The 15,290-nt window shown below is 48.5% G+C and overlaps 1 protein-coding gene across 2 annotated transcripts in view; it reads left to right on the forward strand.

Moving 5' to 3' along the window:
• DOCK8 (dedicator of cytokinesis 8) overlaps positions 1-15,290 on the forward strand; it is a 170,155-nt gene that overhangs the window by 118,771 nt on the left and 36,094 nt on the right. For both annotated transcript variants that reach the window (XM_006863731.1, XM_006863730.1), the window contains 8 exons: positions 791-936; positions 4,521-4,703; positions 5,064-5,196; positions 6,611-6,698; positions 8,904-9,000; positions 10,831-10,965; positions 13,387-13,539; positions 14,457-14,615. In XM_006863731.1, the coding sequence (XP_006863793.1) occupies positions 791-936; positions 4,521-4,703; positions 5,064-5,196; positions 6,611-6,698; positions 8,904-9,000; positions 10,831-10,965; positions 13,387-13,539; positions 14,457-14,615 (1,094 nt within the window). The remainder of the gene's footprint in view (positions 1-790; positions 937-4,520; positions 4,704-5,063; positions 5,197-6,610; positions 6,699-8,903; positions 9,001-10,830; positions 10,966-13,386; positions 13,540-14,456; positions 14,616-15,290) is intronic.

The following is a 15,290-nucleotide window of genomic DNA, read 5'->3' on the forward strand; positions in this document are numbered from 1 at the left end:
ATGGTGAAAGAATACAACCTTGTAGCACACCTTTCTTAATTTTAAACCATCCAATGTTCCCATGTTCTGTTCGAACAACTGCCTCTAGGTCCATGTACAGATTCTTCATACATGGCACATAACCACAAACCATACATAGATACAGCTAAATCTATGTTGTATAGATACATAAATTTATATTCACTCCCAACAGTTTGGCAGTCAACTTATTGAATTTGCAACTGTGTAGCTTGTGATTTCATAAGGCACTTAGTTAACTTTGTAATTTTAGAGTCCTTACTATTTGGTCCTGATTAAAATATATGGGGAAGGTAAACAACCCAACAACTTGTTGTTGTTGTTGTTAAGTGCTATCGAGTGTATCTTAGTCAACAGGAAAGTTTTATGAACTCTTTTAAAAGCTCTTGTCTTGGCAATTTGAACAATGGCATTGTAGACATTGCGTCTCTTTCGTAAATTGACCTGGTATTTGAATAGAGGAAGCAGTGCCCAACCTCAGGCTTACAATGGTTGTGCTGATTGTGTGACTGAGTCTCAGGGTCTAAGTTGAGCCCTTAGGTGGGACTGATGGCTCATAGAAGACGGTCTAGCGATGAGCTTCAGAAAGTTTGCCTTGAAAGCTTATGGAAGAGCCGTTCTCCGCACACACGCAGGTGCCAGGAACCGGGGTTAGAATCAACTCACAGGAATGAACAAAGACATAAATAAAGAAGCGGCAACTGGGATTTACTGGTTCCAGGGCAGGCAGTGTGGTCTCAGGCTCAACATCATCACTTTGTCTCCATCGCAGCGGCAGATGCCCGGGGTGGCAAAAATCGCTCCAGCATCTCGGATGAAGAGCAAGAAGGAGGAAGTACCATTCACCAGAATGTGGCCCTGGCTATTGCTGGCAATCACTTTAATCTGAAGACCAGTGGGACAATCCTTACTTCTTTGGTATGTTGATGCACACTGTTCCGGCTCCCCATCTCCTCTCCCCCAGGAGATATTTTGTTGTTGGAAGTCCATGGGTGGCACAAATAGGTAAGGACTCAACTCCTACCTTAAAGGTTAGCTATCTGAGCCCAGCCAGAAGTACCTTGGAAGAAAGGACTGGCAATCTAGTTCCAAAAGGTTACAGCCTTGAAAACCCTGTATCAGTTCTACATGGGACTTCCACGAATCAGAACTAAATGACAAGAATGGCAAAAACACACACAACATCACACAAACTAAGGAGCCCTGGGGGCATAGTGAGTGAAGTGTTAGACTGCTAACTGCAAGGTCGGAAGTTCGAACCCACCAGCCACTCCATGGGAGACAGATGAGCTCAGTGCACCTTAACATTAATGTTCCTATATCCTAACCTCCTGGGACTTACTGACCAAGGCCACCCATCCACCCTCAGCAAACGTGTTTTAACAAATGATTCCTCGCCCCAGCAGAACTCCTGACCCTTGCTCCTTCAGGATGGTGGTTGTTGTTAAGTGTCATCGAGTCAGTTCAGACTCATAGGGACCCTGTATAGGGTTTCTGAGGAGCAACTGGTGAGTTTGAATCGCTGAGCTTGCCTTGCCATTCAAAGACTTTGTGGTCCAGTGCTTATCCTACAGCACCACACCGGGACTCCCACCAGTTAAACTTTTACAAGAAGTCGAATTGTCTCTTCAGAGCAACAGAAGTGGAGATTTTAGGCCAAGCTACAATTTGACTTAAAGTGGAATTTAATTTAGATCTGGGGAGGCCAGTTTAGTCCTGCCCCAGGCCTTGCTTTGAAGGTTCGTTCATAAACCCTCAAGTGAGACTTAGCTCTGTCCTTTCATGAACTCTGATTGGCTCATCATCAAGATGAGCATGGCTCCATATCTGTGGAGAATTTGACTTGGTTTATCTGGGAAAAGGAGCTCTGGTAGCGTTGTGGTTACCAGTTGGACTGCTAACCTCAAGGTCAGCAGTTCAAAACTACCAGTCATTCCACAGGAGAAAGATGGAAAAAGATGAGACTTTCTGCTCTCATAAAGATTTTCAGCCTCAGAAACCCTATACAGAGTTGCTATGAGTCGGACCCGACTCCACGGCACACCACCACCATCCAGGGAAAGCCAGTTGTCTTGGTTTCCTAAACCATGTTACTCTTGACTTCATTCCAACTCTGAGTGAGCCTGTAGACCAGAGTGGAGCGGCCGCACAGGGTTTCCAAAGATGCCATCTTTTCAGAAGCAGACGGCCACATCTTTCTTCCTCAGAGAGAGAGGCTGTTGGGTTCGAGCTGCCGATCTCTTAGTTAACCGGCAAGCATTTACCCACAATGCCTCGAGAGCTCCTTCCTAGCTTTCAGAGGTGCTATACAAGTGGACGGCCTCGGCACTGGAGGCTAAGCACTGGACCACAAGGTCGGTTTGAACCACAGGGTCAGCAGTTCAAACCCATCAGCTGCTCCTTGGAAACCCTATACAGCATCGCTATGAATCAGAACTAACTCAATGGTACTTAACAACAACAACAACATGTAAAAATGTATTTTTTTTCCCCCAGTTCAGTGGACTAGAATTCAGGGCCCTCTCTGTCAGCTCTGGGAAAAACCTTCATCCAACACTAGCTTCTTGAAGCCTCTTCTTGGTGTTCCTTGAAGATCTTCACATGGCATCTCGCCCTCACATTCCTGCCTGCCTCAGTGGTGGTGGTGGTGCTGATGTGCCGTGGGGTCGGTTCCGACTCATAGCGACCCTGTACAGGGTTTCCCAGGCTGTAAATCTTTACGGAATTCAACAGTTCAGTGGAGATTGGCTTAAGACACGCCCCGTGCTGACAGGTGTCTGTGATTCGGAACCAACTTGATGGCACTTACAAAGGTAATTGCTTGAGGAACTATAGGCTTTTCACATTGTTGTTGTTTAAAGGAACCAAAACTCAGCCACATTTGAAGATGAGCTTTATTCTGAGCAGTTACGATAGAGGGAAACCATTTTGATTCCAGAAAAAGGAAATGGCTCGAAGTAAGCTAGGTACAAAGAGAAGACCCACCCCACAGCCATCAGGATTCTGACCCCCCAGTGACCCATTCTAGGGTTCCAGCTGTTGTTGTTTTGTGCCGTCGAGTCAGTTCCAACCCATAGTGACCCTGTATAGGGTTTCCAAGGAGCAGCTGGTAAGCTTGAACCACCAAACTTGCAGTTCAAATGGCTTTGCAGTCTGGCGTATTAACCCACAGCGCCGCACCAGCACTCTTAGGGTTCCAGAGACTGTGTTTAAAAATTCCTTGAAAAGGATTTATCTGGTACAATCAAAATTATATCCTTCTGACTAAGGTTTAATAGTTTAAACTAAGGTTTAATTTTAGATCTTTTAAGAAGCTTTAAAGGGAGCATGGTGGCTCTGTAGGATAAGCACTGGACTGTGAACCACAAGGTCAGCGGTTCGAGCCCACCAGCCACCCATTGGGAGAACGATGAGACTGTCTGCTCTCACAACGATTCCTAGGCTCAGAAACCCTGTACGGAGTTGCTATGAGTCACTACTGAGTCGACAGCACATAACAGCAACAACAACCACGAATCTTTACGGGAGCAGACAGCCTCATCTGTCACCTGCCCAGCGGTTGGTGGGTTCAAACTGCCGACCTTATGGGTAGCACTCCAGCACTTAACCTGCAGCCCCACCAGGCTCCTTCTAAAGAGAAGAGGAGGGAAAGTGAGAGAAACTCAACCATTGGCCAATCTGACTGATTGAACCCCGCCCATCCGCTCTCACTGAGACCAACGGGTCTTGGGACACAAGCTGGTCTCAGACCCTCCATTCAGCCATATCTTTTGAGTTTCAAATTTAGCAAGTCCAGCTCTAAACAAAAAAGAAAGAGTTGACCACTTTGGGTGTAAGGAAAGCCACTGTTGGATTCATTTGGGCCAGGGGTTCCTGTAAAGTGAATATTCGGTTTCCTGGGGAAGAAAACTCTTAAAATGAAGGGGAGACCTCCACTCTCCATTTTTCTCTTTGACACTATTTGCCTCTGAGGGAGAAATTGCAAACCCAGAGCTCACCTGCCGGGACATATTCCCAGCAAAGTCATAACACATTGAAAGACTTCATTCCTTCTTACAACAGCCCCTCGTTGGAGTGAGCTCATGGCCCCCTCTCTCCCTGCATCCAAAGCTAACACGGCCCTCAGGCTCTCACAGTGTCCAGCACAGACCAGCGTATGTATGTTAGCTAGGCCGCGGGACCCCAGGCTGCAGCCAGGAGGGCCGTGTGTGTGGATTTGAGGAGCAGAAAGTGAACTCATCATTGGAAAATGAGCACTCAGTACTAAAGCAGGAAAACAGAGGCAGACGCATTTTACATGCAGTTATCTCTAAGTGTTGATTGAATTAGGTTTCTCCATGTGTGTCTATTACAAAGAAGTAGAAGACTGGCTTCCAGTTCCTAGGGAAGCCATTTCTAGAAAAAGAACCCACAGGAGAGACCCAGGTCCTAAGAGACTAACGCCCTCAAGCTTCCCGTGTTTCTATTGCTCGCCCCTAAAGTCCAGTGTGCCTCCTTCCCAGCCCTACAAACAGTGTAACTTGCTGAGTGCCGACACGACCCGAAACCTCATGATTTGCTTCCTGTGGATCATGAAAAACGCAGAGCAGCACCTTATCCAGAAGTGGATTGCCGACTTGCCTTCTATGCAGCTGAACAGGATTCTAGACCTGCTTTTCATCTGTGTCTCATGCTTTGAATACAAGGTACATGGGGCACGGCGGCTCCTCTGTTGGGGCCATGAAAACATGGTTCCTATGTTTATTTCTGTGCTCAAATCCACATCTGTTGGCATGATGGATACGGTCACTCCGCCGACAGTGGAGTCTATCCAACCCCAATGATTTCCATCGCAAACACTTAATGTGCTGCTCATTCAAAGCATGTGTTTCAACAGGGTCACCATTTGGGTTAGGAGGATTGGGTTCCCAGGATGCCCCCTAAAGCACCGTCCCTGCAGCGTGTGGAGTCTTGGGCCACGGCTAAGTGGAGAGATCTGTTTGGGGACCCTTTCTGTGGACGGACCTTTTGTCCCAAATGATGTCCTCCTCCTCTTGCCTGTCCAGGGGAAGCAGAGCTCAGACAGGGTCAGCACGCAGGTCCTGCAGAAGTCCAGGGATGTCAAGGCCCGCCTGGAGGAGGCATTGCTGCGTGGGGAAGGGGCCCGAGGAGAGATGATGCGGAGATGCCGGGCTCCAGGTGTGTGTGGGCGGGGAATTGGATTCCAGGTGTGGGAGTGGGAGTCAAGGCTTCAGGTATATCTGTGAGGATGGGACTCCAGGTGTGGGAATGTCGGAGTGGGGCTCTGGGGGGCTCCAGATGTGGGAGCTGAGTACTGGACTTCAGGTGTACTTTGGGGGTGGGGGTCCAGGTGTGTGGAGGTGGGCTACTGGAGTCCAGGTGTGTGGAAGTGGGGCACTGGGCTTCAGGTGTGAGATGGGACTCCAGGTGTGTGGGTAGGACAGCAGCAGTCTGGGGAGGGGTGGGCAGGGGGACTTAGGTGTGTGTGGAGGTGGGGCTTCAGGTTTGTGGGTAGTGGCCAGGGCTTCGAGGGAGGGTGAAGGGGTCTAGGTGGGGGGGGCGAGTAGGACTACAGGTGTGTGGGGTGGGGGTTGGGACTTCAGGGATGAGGATCAGGGGGATGGTGGGGTGTTCTGTGTAGAGCTTTGAGCACTTTGTGGGAGACCCCTGTGTAAGTAGGCACCCTCCCTTTCTTGAGACAGTTCTGGGCACATCAGAGACACTGTGGGTTCTAGGATTCAGTGAGTAATGTGCAGACAGTCAGCCTAGGAATGCCCCGGATGGCATCTTCTAACTCAGGTGGTCAGTGCCCAAGAAGAGTGTGAGTTGAAGTGGAGTTGTCTCCATCAGGGCTGCGCCCCCTGGGGGCTTGGGTCAGTGTTGCTGGATGGTGAGTCCTAGGGGGCAAATAGGGGGTGTACTCAACTGCTCACCATAAGGCTAGAGGTGTGGGTCTACTCAGAGGCACCTTGGAAGAAAGACCTGGTGATCTGCTTCCCCAAACTTAACCAGTGAAGGCCCCTATGAGCACAGGTGTGCTCTGAGTTGGCGTCATGTGATGGCAACTGGAAAGCCTAGAACACGGCCAAGAAAGTGGATTGTTCTGGTTTCATGGTCACCTGCTGAGTCATTCAGGAGCACTGTGTGTGGGGGTGGTATCCCCCATATGATCTCAGCGTGTCCCTGTCCACCAGGAGTGATCTGAAAACAGCTGAACTGGGGAGAGAAGGGAATGTTCAGGTCCCTTCAGCCTCATCCGGTGAGCTCCAACTTAAACAGACCGACACTTTGTCCCATGTCATGTGTGGAACACAGTGGCAAGGAGCGTGGAGGGAGCTTGGCATCGTCAGGGCTGGAGAGGCACCCTCTTGCAACCTAGTACCTCATACTTTCCAGTACCTCAGGAAGGAGCCCAGCACCTCAGGGGAAATGGGCCCCCAGTATTCCGGGGAGGCAGAGCTCATCCATCAAAAAGCACACCCTCTCAGCATGGGCCTCTAGTCCGGGGAAGGGCGAGTCAGGGAACTTCTGGGGGTTATCTGGGAGAACTGCGCACTAATCGAATTCCTCTCGTGCTTTGCCTAACTCCCAGGGAATGACCGATTCCCTGGCCTCAGTGAGAACTTGAGATGGAAGAAAGGACAGACTCACTGGCGACAAGCTAACGAGAAGCTAGACAAGTAAGAGTCTCCTCAACTTCGCGCTACGTTTACCTCGAGCCCCTCTCCCAGGCTACTTACGTTACTGAAACAACAACATCCTTCCAGGGAGAGGAAAATAAAACACCGCTATCTGTGTCCACGTAGTTCATCTCAGGGGGCCCCAGATCATCTAAGGGATAAGGCATTCTGATTCCCAGCTCCTCCATGAACCATGGTGATAAACTTGCCCAGAAAAGGAATCTTCACTTATGTCCCAGGGCTCCTCTGACCTACCAGTAAATTCATTTAAAAAATAACCTTCCAGATTTCACTGGCTTCACTACAAACACTAGCTTTGAAGAATGTCGAGGAGCCAGCAGAACAATTCAGGTCCAAAGGGCTGGTCCTAAGTGTTGGTCCTGAGCCAGCAGCACCCCATCGGGTGGAGGGGACTTGAGAACCACTGAGCAACAGTCCTGGCTCCCAACTTTTGAGCTGATGATACAGGGGGTCCCAGATCTTGTGGCCACACCGCGGCCACTGGTGGGTCTCAGGCAGGTCAGCTCTTCACACCTGCTCTCCCTGTCCGGGATGCACAATGTTCCTTCTCAGTCTCTGGTGGGCTTTATGGAATCCTGGTGTGGCACTAGAGGGTAAACACTCAACCACAAGGTCGGTTTGAACCACAGGGTCAGTACTTCAAATTCACCAGCCAGATTCCCTCCTTGGAAACCCTATACAGGGTCGCTGTGGATCGGAACCAACTCGATGATACTTAGCAATAACAGTGGATTTTATGAAGATGGCACATCGAACAGTGATTCAGTCCAATGAAACCTAACTGAGAAACAGCGTCAGGCAATTTTCCATTCCAGAGTGGGCAATGAAGGGGCCCCGACTGTGCAGTGGCTAAGCGCTCAGCTGCTTACCCAGAAGTCGATGGTTTGAAACCACCCTTGACTCCATGGGAGAGCGATGTGGCAATCTGCTTCTGTAAAGAGATGGCCTTGGAAGCCCGGTGGGCCCCACTCCTCTGTTCTGCAGGGTCACTCTGAGTTCAAATGGACTCTACTACTGCAAGGTTTGATTTTGGGGGGCTTAGTGAACACTGGGAGTCCTTGGCTACTAACCAAAAGGTTGGAGGTTCAAACTCACCAAATGGTACCTCAGAAGAAAGATCTGGCAATCTGCATCTGTAAAGATTACAGCCAAGACCTACAGAGCCCAGTTCTGTTTAGTAACACAGGAAGATACCACGAGTTGGAACAGACTGGGTGGCAAGGGTTAGTTTCCTGGGTGGGCCCCTGGACAATGTGAATGTTAAGGTGTTTGCTTAGCTGCTAACCAAAAGCTTGGAGGTTTGAGTGAACCCAGTGGGAAAAAGAACTAGTGACCTACTTTGGTAAAGATTATAGTCAGAAAAATCTGATGGAGCGCAGTGCTACTCCACACTCACGGTGACCATGTCCAGTGATGTCCAGCACGATGATCCCCACTGGGAAGGGAAACAGACAATGCAGAAACAAACAAACAAACAGCCAAATTCACTGCCATGGAGTAGATGCTGACTCACAGCGACCCTGGATAGCGCCTCCAAGATCCCAGGCTGTCGATCTTGACAGGAACAGAAAGTCTCATTGAAGCAACTGGTGGGTTTGAACCGCCGAACTCGTGGTTAGCAGTCCAGTGCTTATCCTACAGTGCCACCAGGGCACCTTAGCCAATACACAGAAATAATAAGAGGCGGTGCTAGACTCTGTAGTCCCAGGGGGTCCTTAGGCAGTCACACACCTGCCCCAGTTCCTTCATCAGCATTGATGTCTGCCAAATTCGCTGGCACCCAGCCTCACTCTCTCCGCCTGCCCGAGATTGCACACTCGCTCGATTGTTCTCACGCCCTTGAAGCACTTAGTGGTCCTAGTCAGCAGTCTGATTGTCCCCCCGATTGCTAACAGTAATCACGCATTGCTTCTCTGCCCATTCTTGTGCGTGTGGTTGTCTTCAGTATTAGTCATAGTGTGGATGGGGGGTACCCAGAGAGTTTACCAAACCTTGTTTCCAATAGAAAAGCCACTTGCATGAAACACCCAGCATCCCGTGGACACTAGTGGCTGGTGCTTTGTTCTGATTCAAGGTTGGCCGGCTCTTCTGGAGATTTCTTTACGCTTGAGTGCACAGATTGCCCTCGTCGGAATATGTCCAAGTTTGGTATGTGCTAGACTTTGACCTGTTTTTGCTTCTTAGAACAAAGGCAGAGCTGGACCAGGAGGCCTTGGTCAGCGGTAACTTGGCTACAGAAGCGAATCTAATTATCCTGGACATACAAGAGAACATTATCCAGGTGAGGGCAGGGTGCACCTGGTGCGCGCAACAAGACCACGTCTATGGGAATTGGATAAGGAACCCTTCTTGCAGAACTCTGAAAGAAAAAAACTTGATTCCTCCCCACCCCCAATTTTTTTTTTTTAACAAAGTTGGGAACTTTGCTGTTTATGATCTTACCTGTCTTATAAATTCCAGAGATGCCAAACATTTTTCTGGTTTCTTTGAGTTGCTTTTCCTGAGGAGAGGTTTCATGGGCCCTGGTGGATAAATGTACCAAATTTATTTATGTGGGTGGTGGGCTTACGGTTCAGGGTCTCAAATAAGGAAGGCAAATAGTTTCTTCCTATGAGTCAACTCCAGTTGAACGATGCAGCCATCAATCCTGCCTGGTTTGGGAGCTAAGGTTATGACTGGGCTGGGATAAGAGAGAGAGTGCTAAGTTTGATTAATGATGTCTGCTTCAGGCACACAGCAGGAAGGGAGGCACGAGTGCCATGTATTTGCCTGAGAAAAGCAGCCTCTCCAGGGGCTGTTCAGTGACACCTCCACCTTCTAAGAGGACGTTGTCCGAAACTCCCAAGTCTAGGCAAGACTCGGTTTTTAGTTCTACTGAAAAACAAGCCCTTTGGAACTTAATAATCATGTCCGATGTGAAAATGTTTCCACTGAGAAATCATTTTTTGAAATATATCTCTTAATGATTTTTAGGACTAGAAAAAATACTGTTGCAACACTACGCAACCTTCCTTATCCAACTTGAAAGCTGACAAAAATCAAAGCAAATGTTACCTAAAAGAGAAAGACCAAAAATGGGAAATCTTTGAGACCTTTGCTCATTTACATGCTTGTCAGCACATTGGTTGGTAGTTAGTTGTTACACACTGTGGAGTCGGTTCTGACTCATAGCGACCCTGTACAAGGTTTCCGAGGCTGTAAATCTTTACGGGAGCAGAAAGCCTCATCTTTCTCCCGTGGAGCAGCTGGTAGTTTCGAACTGCTGACTGTGAGATTAGCAACCCGATTCAAAACCACTATGCTACCAGAGCTCCTTTGCCAGCACGTAGACTATGTCTTTATGTGACACCCTTTTGAGAGCTATCGACCCAACACAAGTCTTTAAAATACATTCACAATTTTTGAAGAGAGCTGACCCTTACCATTGTCCATGATGGTTTTCAGTCTTATTCTAGATAAGAGGACTCTGAATAGTACTAAGGGTAAGGGCTTGACTGATAATCATAAGGTTGGTGGTTCAAATCCACCCAGCAGTGCTGAAGAGGAAGAAAGGCCTGGAGATGTGCTTCCTTAAAGATTACAGCCAAGAAAATTCTGGAGTCCAGTTCTAGTCTGTAACGCATGGAATCACTGTCAGTCAGAATCAGTTGGATAGCAATGGTTTTCTGTGTGTTTCAGTAGCTAATAATAAGCTTGATTTAGAAATACTATTGTCACCAAGCTGTCCCTATTATACCAGGAAGCCCACAATTGTGTATTTGAAGAGGAAAGTTCTGTCTTGTCTTGGGGAAAAGAACATTCTAAAGGATGTAGCCCTAGATGGGTGCCTGGTAGTATGTAACTAAGTTTACAAGCCCAGATTTAGGTATGCATCCCAGATCAGTTGGGAGTTTGGGAACAACGCCGTATGGAACTACAAGTGTGCTTCAAAATGTTTGTGGAAAAATGTAATGAAAAGGCAGTGGAATTTTCCCGTGAGCGCTTTGAAGGCCCTTGTATGCCTTTGGCTCTCACCGTTGATGGGTGCTGAGATGGGACTGAGCGATGGGGCTCAGCAGAGGTGTCTCGGCTGCAGGGCAGGGTTCAGAGATGCCCTTCTTCCACCCTTCAGGCCAGCTCAGCACTGGATTGGAAAGACAGCCTGCTGGGAGGTGTTCTCAGGGTCCTGGTGAATTCGCTGAGCTGCGATCAGAGCACCACCTACCTGACCCACTGCTTCGCCACGCTCCGTGCTCTCATTGCCAAGGTAAATACAGGACTTTGTTTTCTGGCTCTTCATTGCCAGTAGGATTCGTCTAGAGAAGGGGTGGAGAACATCTGGCCTGCAGGCCTTAAAATCATTTGGTCTGGCCCTGCGGAGACAACCGCAAGTCCAGCCATCACATTGTTGTTAAGTGCCTTCGAATCAGTTCGACCCATAGCAACCCTGTGTAGGGTTTCCAAGGAACAGCTGGTGAGCTTGAAGCACTTGGCCTTGCAGTTCAAGCCAACTTTACAGTCCAGCACATTAACCCACAGCGCCACACCATCACCTTAGGGGTGAGTTCATTAAATGTTTGACCAAATATTTGTTGTTGTTGTTAAGTTCCGTTGTGTCAATTCCACAGCGACCCTGTATAGGGTTTCCGAGTAGCAGCTGGTGAGCTTGAACTGCCAACCATGCAGTTCAAATGGCTTTGCAGTCTGGTGCATTAACCCACAATGCCACACTAGGACTTTTGGCCAAATATGTTGTTGTTGTTATGTGCTGTGGAGACAGTTCCAACTCATAGCGACCCTGTTCAGGGTTTCCGAGGTCATAAATCTTTACAGGAGCAGAAAGCCTCATCTTTCTCCCATGGAACAACTGGTAGTTTCGAACAGCTGACCTTGACGTTGTTGTTGTTGTTAAGTGCCATCGAGTCGGATCCGACCCATAGTGACTCTGAACAGGGTTCCCGAGGCTGTAAATCTTTACGGGAGTAGAAAGCCTCATCTTTCTCCCGTGAATTAGCAGCCCAAATATAGCAGGCTAATTTTTTTTTTAATGTTTTATTGTGAGTTATGTGATAATTTACATGGGAGAACATTAGTTTTACATTCAATCTTTCGTATATCATTTCATTGCCATGGTTACAATGCCCTCCATGCATCATCAAGCAGACTAATTTTTAAATTGATAATTATGTATGGCCCGTGAACAATGCTATAAATTTTGACATAAAAAAGGATCCCCGCTGCTGCCGTGGAGGGTCGCCATGAGCTGGCATCGGTGGGCTTTGGGTTCTGTTGTTAGGGGAAGGAATCCTGGGGCATAACTGGATCAGCACTAGGATGCTAACCAATGACACTGGGTGGTTTGAACGGACCAGCCGCTCTGCACGAGGAAGACATGCAGTCAGCTTCCAGAGAGATGGACCATCTTGGGACTATGGGCAGTTCCACTCTGCAGGGTCACTGTGAGTCAGAATCAACCCCCCCAGCCCACAACAAGCACGAGGAAAGCCAGGCACGTGACCCTTGTTAGTAAGTCTTTGGAAATATCCTGTCAGAAAATGGCAGGAAGTTTAGAGAGAAACTTCCCATGACCGAAAGAACATAGACTCTTCTCAGGTGAAATGGGCCCCGGGGGGATTACCCTCCCTCTTTCCTCAGTCTCACTGGGTGCCTTGTACACGGGACCACAGGACCTTTTACATTCATCTCCACCATTAAGGTAACTCTCTAATCACCAGTAATTTTCAGGAGACCCCAAAAACTAAGGACTGACCCTTAGGAGCTGTGGCCCCACCAGCAAAGGCAGCCTGACTGGCAGTACTGCTGATGTTCGGCCACTAAACAAAACACTGACAACTTTGGAGGTTCGAGTCCACCGAGAGGTACCTCAGCAGAAAGCCCTGACTAGCAATGTTGTTAACAATGCAGCCCTTAATGTCGTGCTCGGCTGCAATGAGTGGAGCTTCGAGTCCACCTAGAGATGCCTGGCCATTCACTTCCCAAAAACTCAGCTACTTAAAACCCTATGGAGGAGTTCAAGTCCCTGTGAGCACAAGCGTTGCTGACCGTCCAAACCATAGGCTCTGAGGATCAGACTTTAGCCACCTAGCAGACATAGCAAAATGTCCCTTATCTGATTATTCAGTTATGCTGGTTAGTAATTCCATACATGAGCCCTGGATACCCACAGATAAATGTAAAAACCTTCCCTAAAAGCCGAGACTGTAAATTCCAAAAAGGCAAAGTTTTTACCCCCAAAAAAGCTAAAGAGGATATAGAGAAACTCTGTTAACTGATGGTATGAGGAGGGGATTATAATCAATGTAATGAAACAAGGTATATGAATATTTGAATGTGAAACCGATGATGTGCCCTGAAAACTTTCACTCAATCCACAATAAAAACCTTAAAAAAAAACAAAAAAACAAAAAAAACCCTATGGAGCACAGTTGTACTCTGACACACATGGGTCTCCAAGAGTTGGAGTCACCCCATTGCTCGCACCTTTGCTGTGCGTGATTAAATCGTGGGCCGGCTCCATGGCTTCTGACACGTATGGAATAATGTGTTAAGCGTCCTGGGCTCTCTGCTTGCCCACGCAGACATCAGTGTGTTTCACCAGGCTCCTGGCACCACCCACATGCAGGTGGAGGTGCCAAGCGGTGGCTCAGCGACCCTATGTCTCTCCTAGTTCGGGGACTTGCTGTTTGAGGAGGAGGTGGAACAGTGCGCGGACCTGTGTCAGCGAATGCTGCAACATTGCGGCAGCAGCATGGATGTCACCCGGAGCCAAGCCTGTGCCACCCTCTACATGCTCATGAGGTTCAGCTTTGGAGCCATCAGTGTGAGAACCCAGCCCGTGGGGAGAGGGGGCACAGAGATAGTAGTGCAAGACCTCTACCGTGAGGGGAGATTTAGTGCTTACAGAAACGGTTGAGCGTCCAGGTGGAGAGCATTCTTGGTTTGAATTGGCCGGTGGTTTTCGTCAGTCTGTTTCACTAGGAAATGGGTATGTGCATCTATGGAGGGAAATAGAGCAGATGGGCTAAGAATCTCAGACATTCTTAGCAGAGTAGCCAGTGGGAGAGAATTTTCAATGATTGGTAGCTGCTAGGTCTACATTTCCACCCCAGCTTAGCAGACTTCGGTGTTCAGCATGTTTGCTTATACTCATCCTTCATTCTCCACTGTCTAAATGTGGGTCTGTCCTTCAGGAGTTTCTGTGCATGTTATGCTCAGGAACAGGCTTACATGATAGGAAAAGGCCAGTTTACTCCTGAAAGAAAGGCAGGGTCCTCGGACTACATCAGGAGTGACCACTTGAAAGTCCTTAGGACAATTGCCTTAGGGGAGAACCGCATATTTCCAGGGCCCCAGAACTAAAGAAGGATGGCAGCGGCTGCCGGTCTAACTCTAACATTTCAGAAACCCTTTCCTTGGACATGCCATTTCTCACAGAGTTTAAATAAAACTCCAAGAGGAATCTTGGCAGGAAAGGATAAATCCTGTGGCCAGACCCTGTCGGAATACTCCAGCCTTCTGGCGTGGAGACAGCCCAAGGGTAAAGGAAAGCGTAGAGGGCTGTACTGGCCGGGTTTCTGCCGGAGCACAAGCCACAGACAGGAAGCTGAGCCCAGTGCAGCGTGCAGCTCACAGCCAGTGCGAGGATAGGAAACGAGGGGGCCAGTCGGGGGGCCTGGGTGTTGGGCTCTTCAGTCTCCTCTTATCGAGCAGCTCGGTGCCCTTTCTTTCCTGGTGCAGAACTTTGCAAGAGTGAAGATGCAAGTGACCATGTCGCTGGCCTCGTTGGTGGGCAAAGCACAAGACTTTAACGAGGAGCATCTGAGAAGATCACTGAGGACGATTTTGGCCTACGCAGAGGAGGATGCAGCTATGCAGGCCACGCTGTTCCCCGTCCAGGTGGGCTGAGGGGGCGTTCCTGGTCTCCGGGGTTTGGCATCAGCCAGGTATAAACCCTCAGGTATATATGTATGATCACCATGAGTTGGATTGACCCCAAACATCAATGGGTTAAGCGCGCGCACACACACACACACACACACACACACACACACACATGTGTTACTGTTTGGTGCCATTAAGTCTGTTCAGTCTCATGTACGACATGAGGAGACACTGCCCAGTCCTTCTACCCCATCCTCACAGTCACTGTTAATATTTGAGTGCATTGTTGCGGTCTGTGTGTCAGTCCATCTCACTGCGGAGTCTTGCTCTTTTGTAGCATGACATCCTCCAGGGACTGGCCCCTCCCACAAAGCTCATGAGGTCCCTTCTATCTTCCTTCTAAGGAGCATTCTGTGTATACTTCTTCCAAAACAATATATATATATTGTTGTTGGTAAGTGCCGTTGAGTCGATTGTGACCCTGTAGAGGGTTTCCAAGGAGTAGCTGGTGAACTTGAACCACCAATCTTGTGGTCCAAACCGACTTTATAGTCTAGTGCATTAACCCACAGCGCCACACCAGGACTCCATATATATGTATGTATATATATGTGTGTGTGTGTGTATATATATATATATATATATATATAAGGAGCTCTGGTAGCGTAGTGGTTACGAATCGGGCTGCGA

Source organism: Chrysochloris asiatica, unplaced genomic scaffold (genome assembly GCF_000296735.1).
Source record: "Chrysochloris asiatica unplaced genomic scaffold, ChrAsi1.0 scaffold00056, whole genome shotgun sequence".
Lineage (NCBI taxonomy): Eukaryota > Metazoa > Chordata > Mammalia > Afrosoricida > Chrysochloridae > Chrysochloris > Chrysochloris asiatica.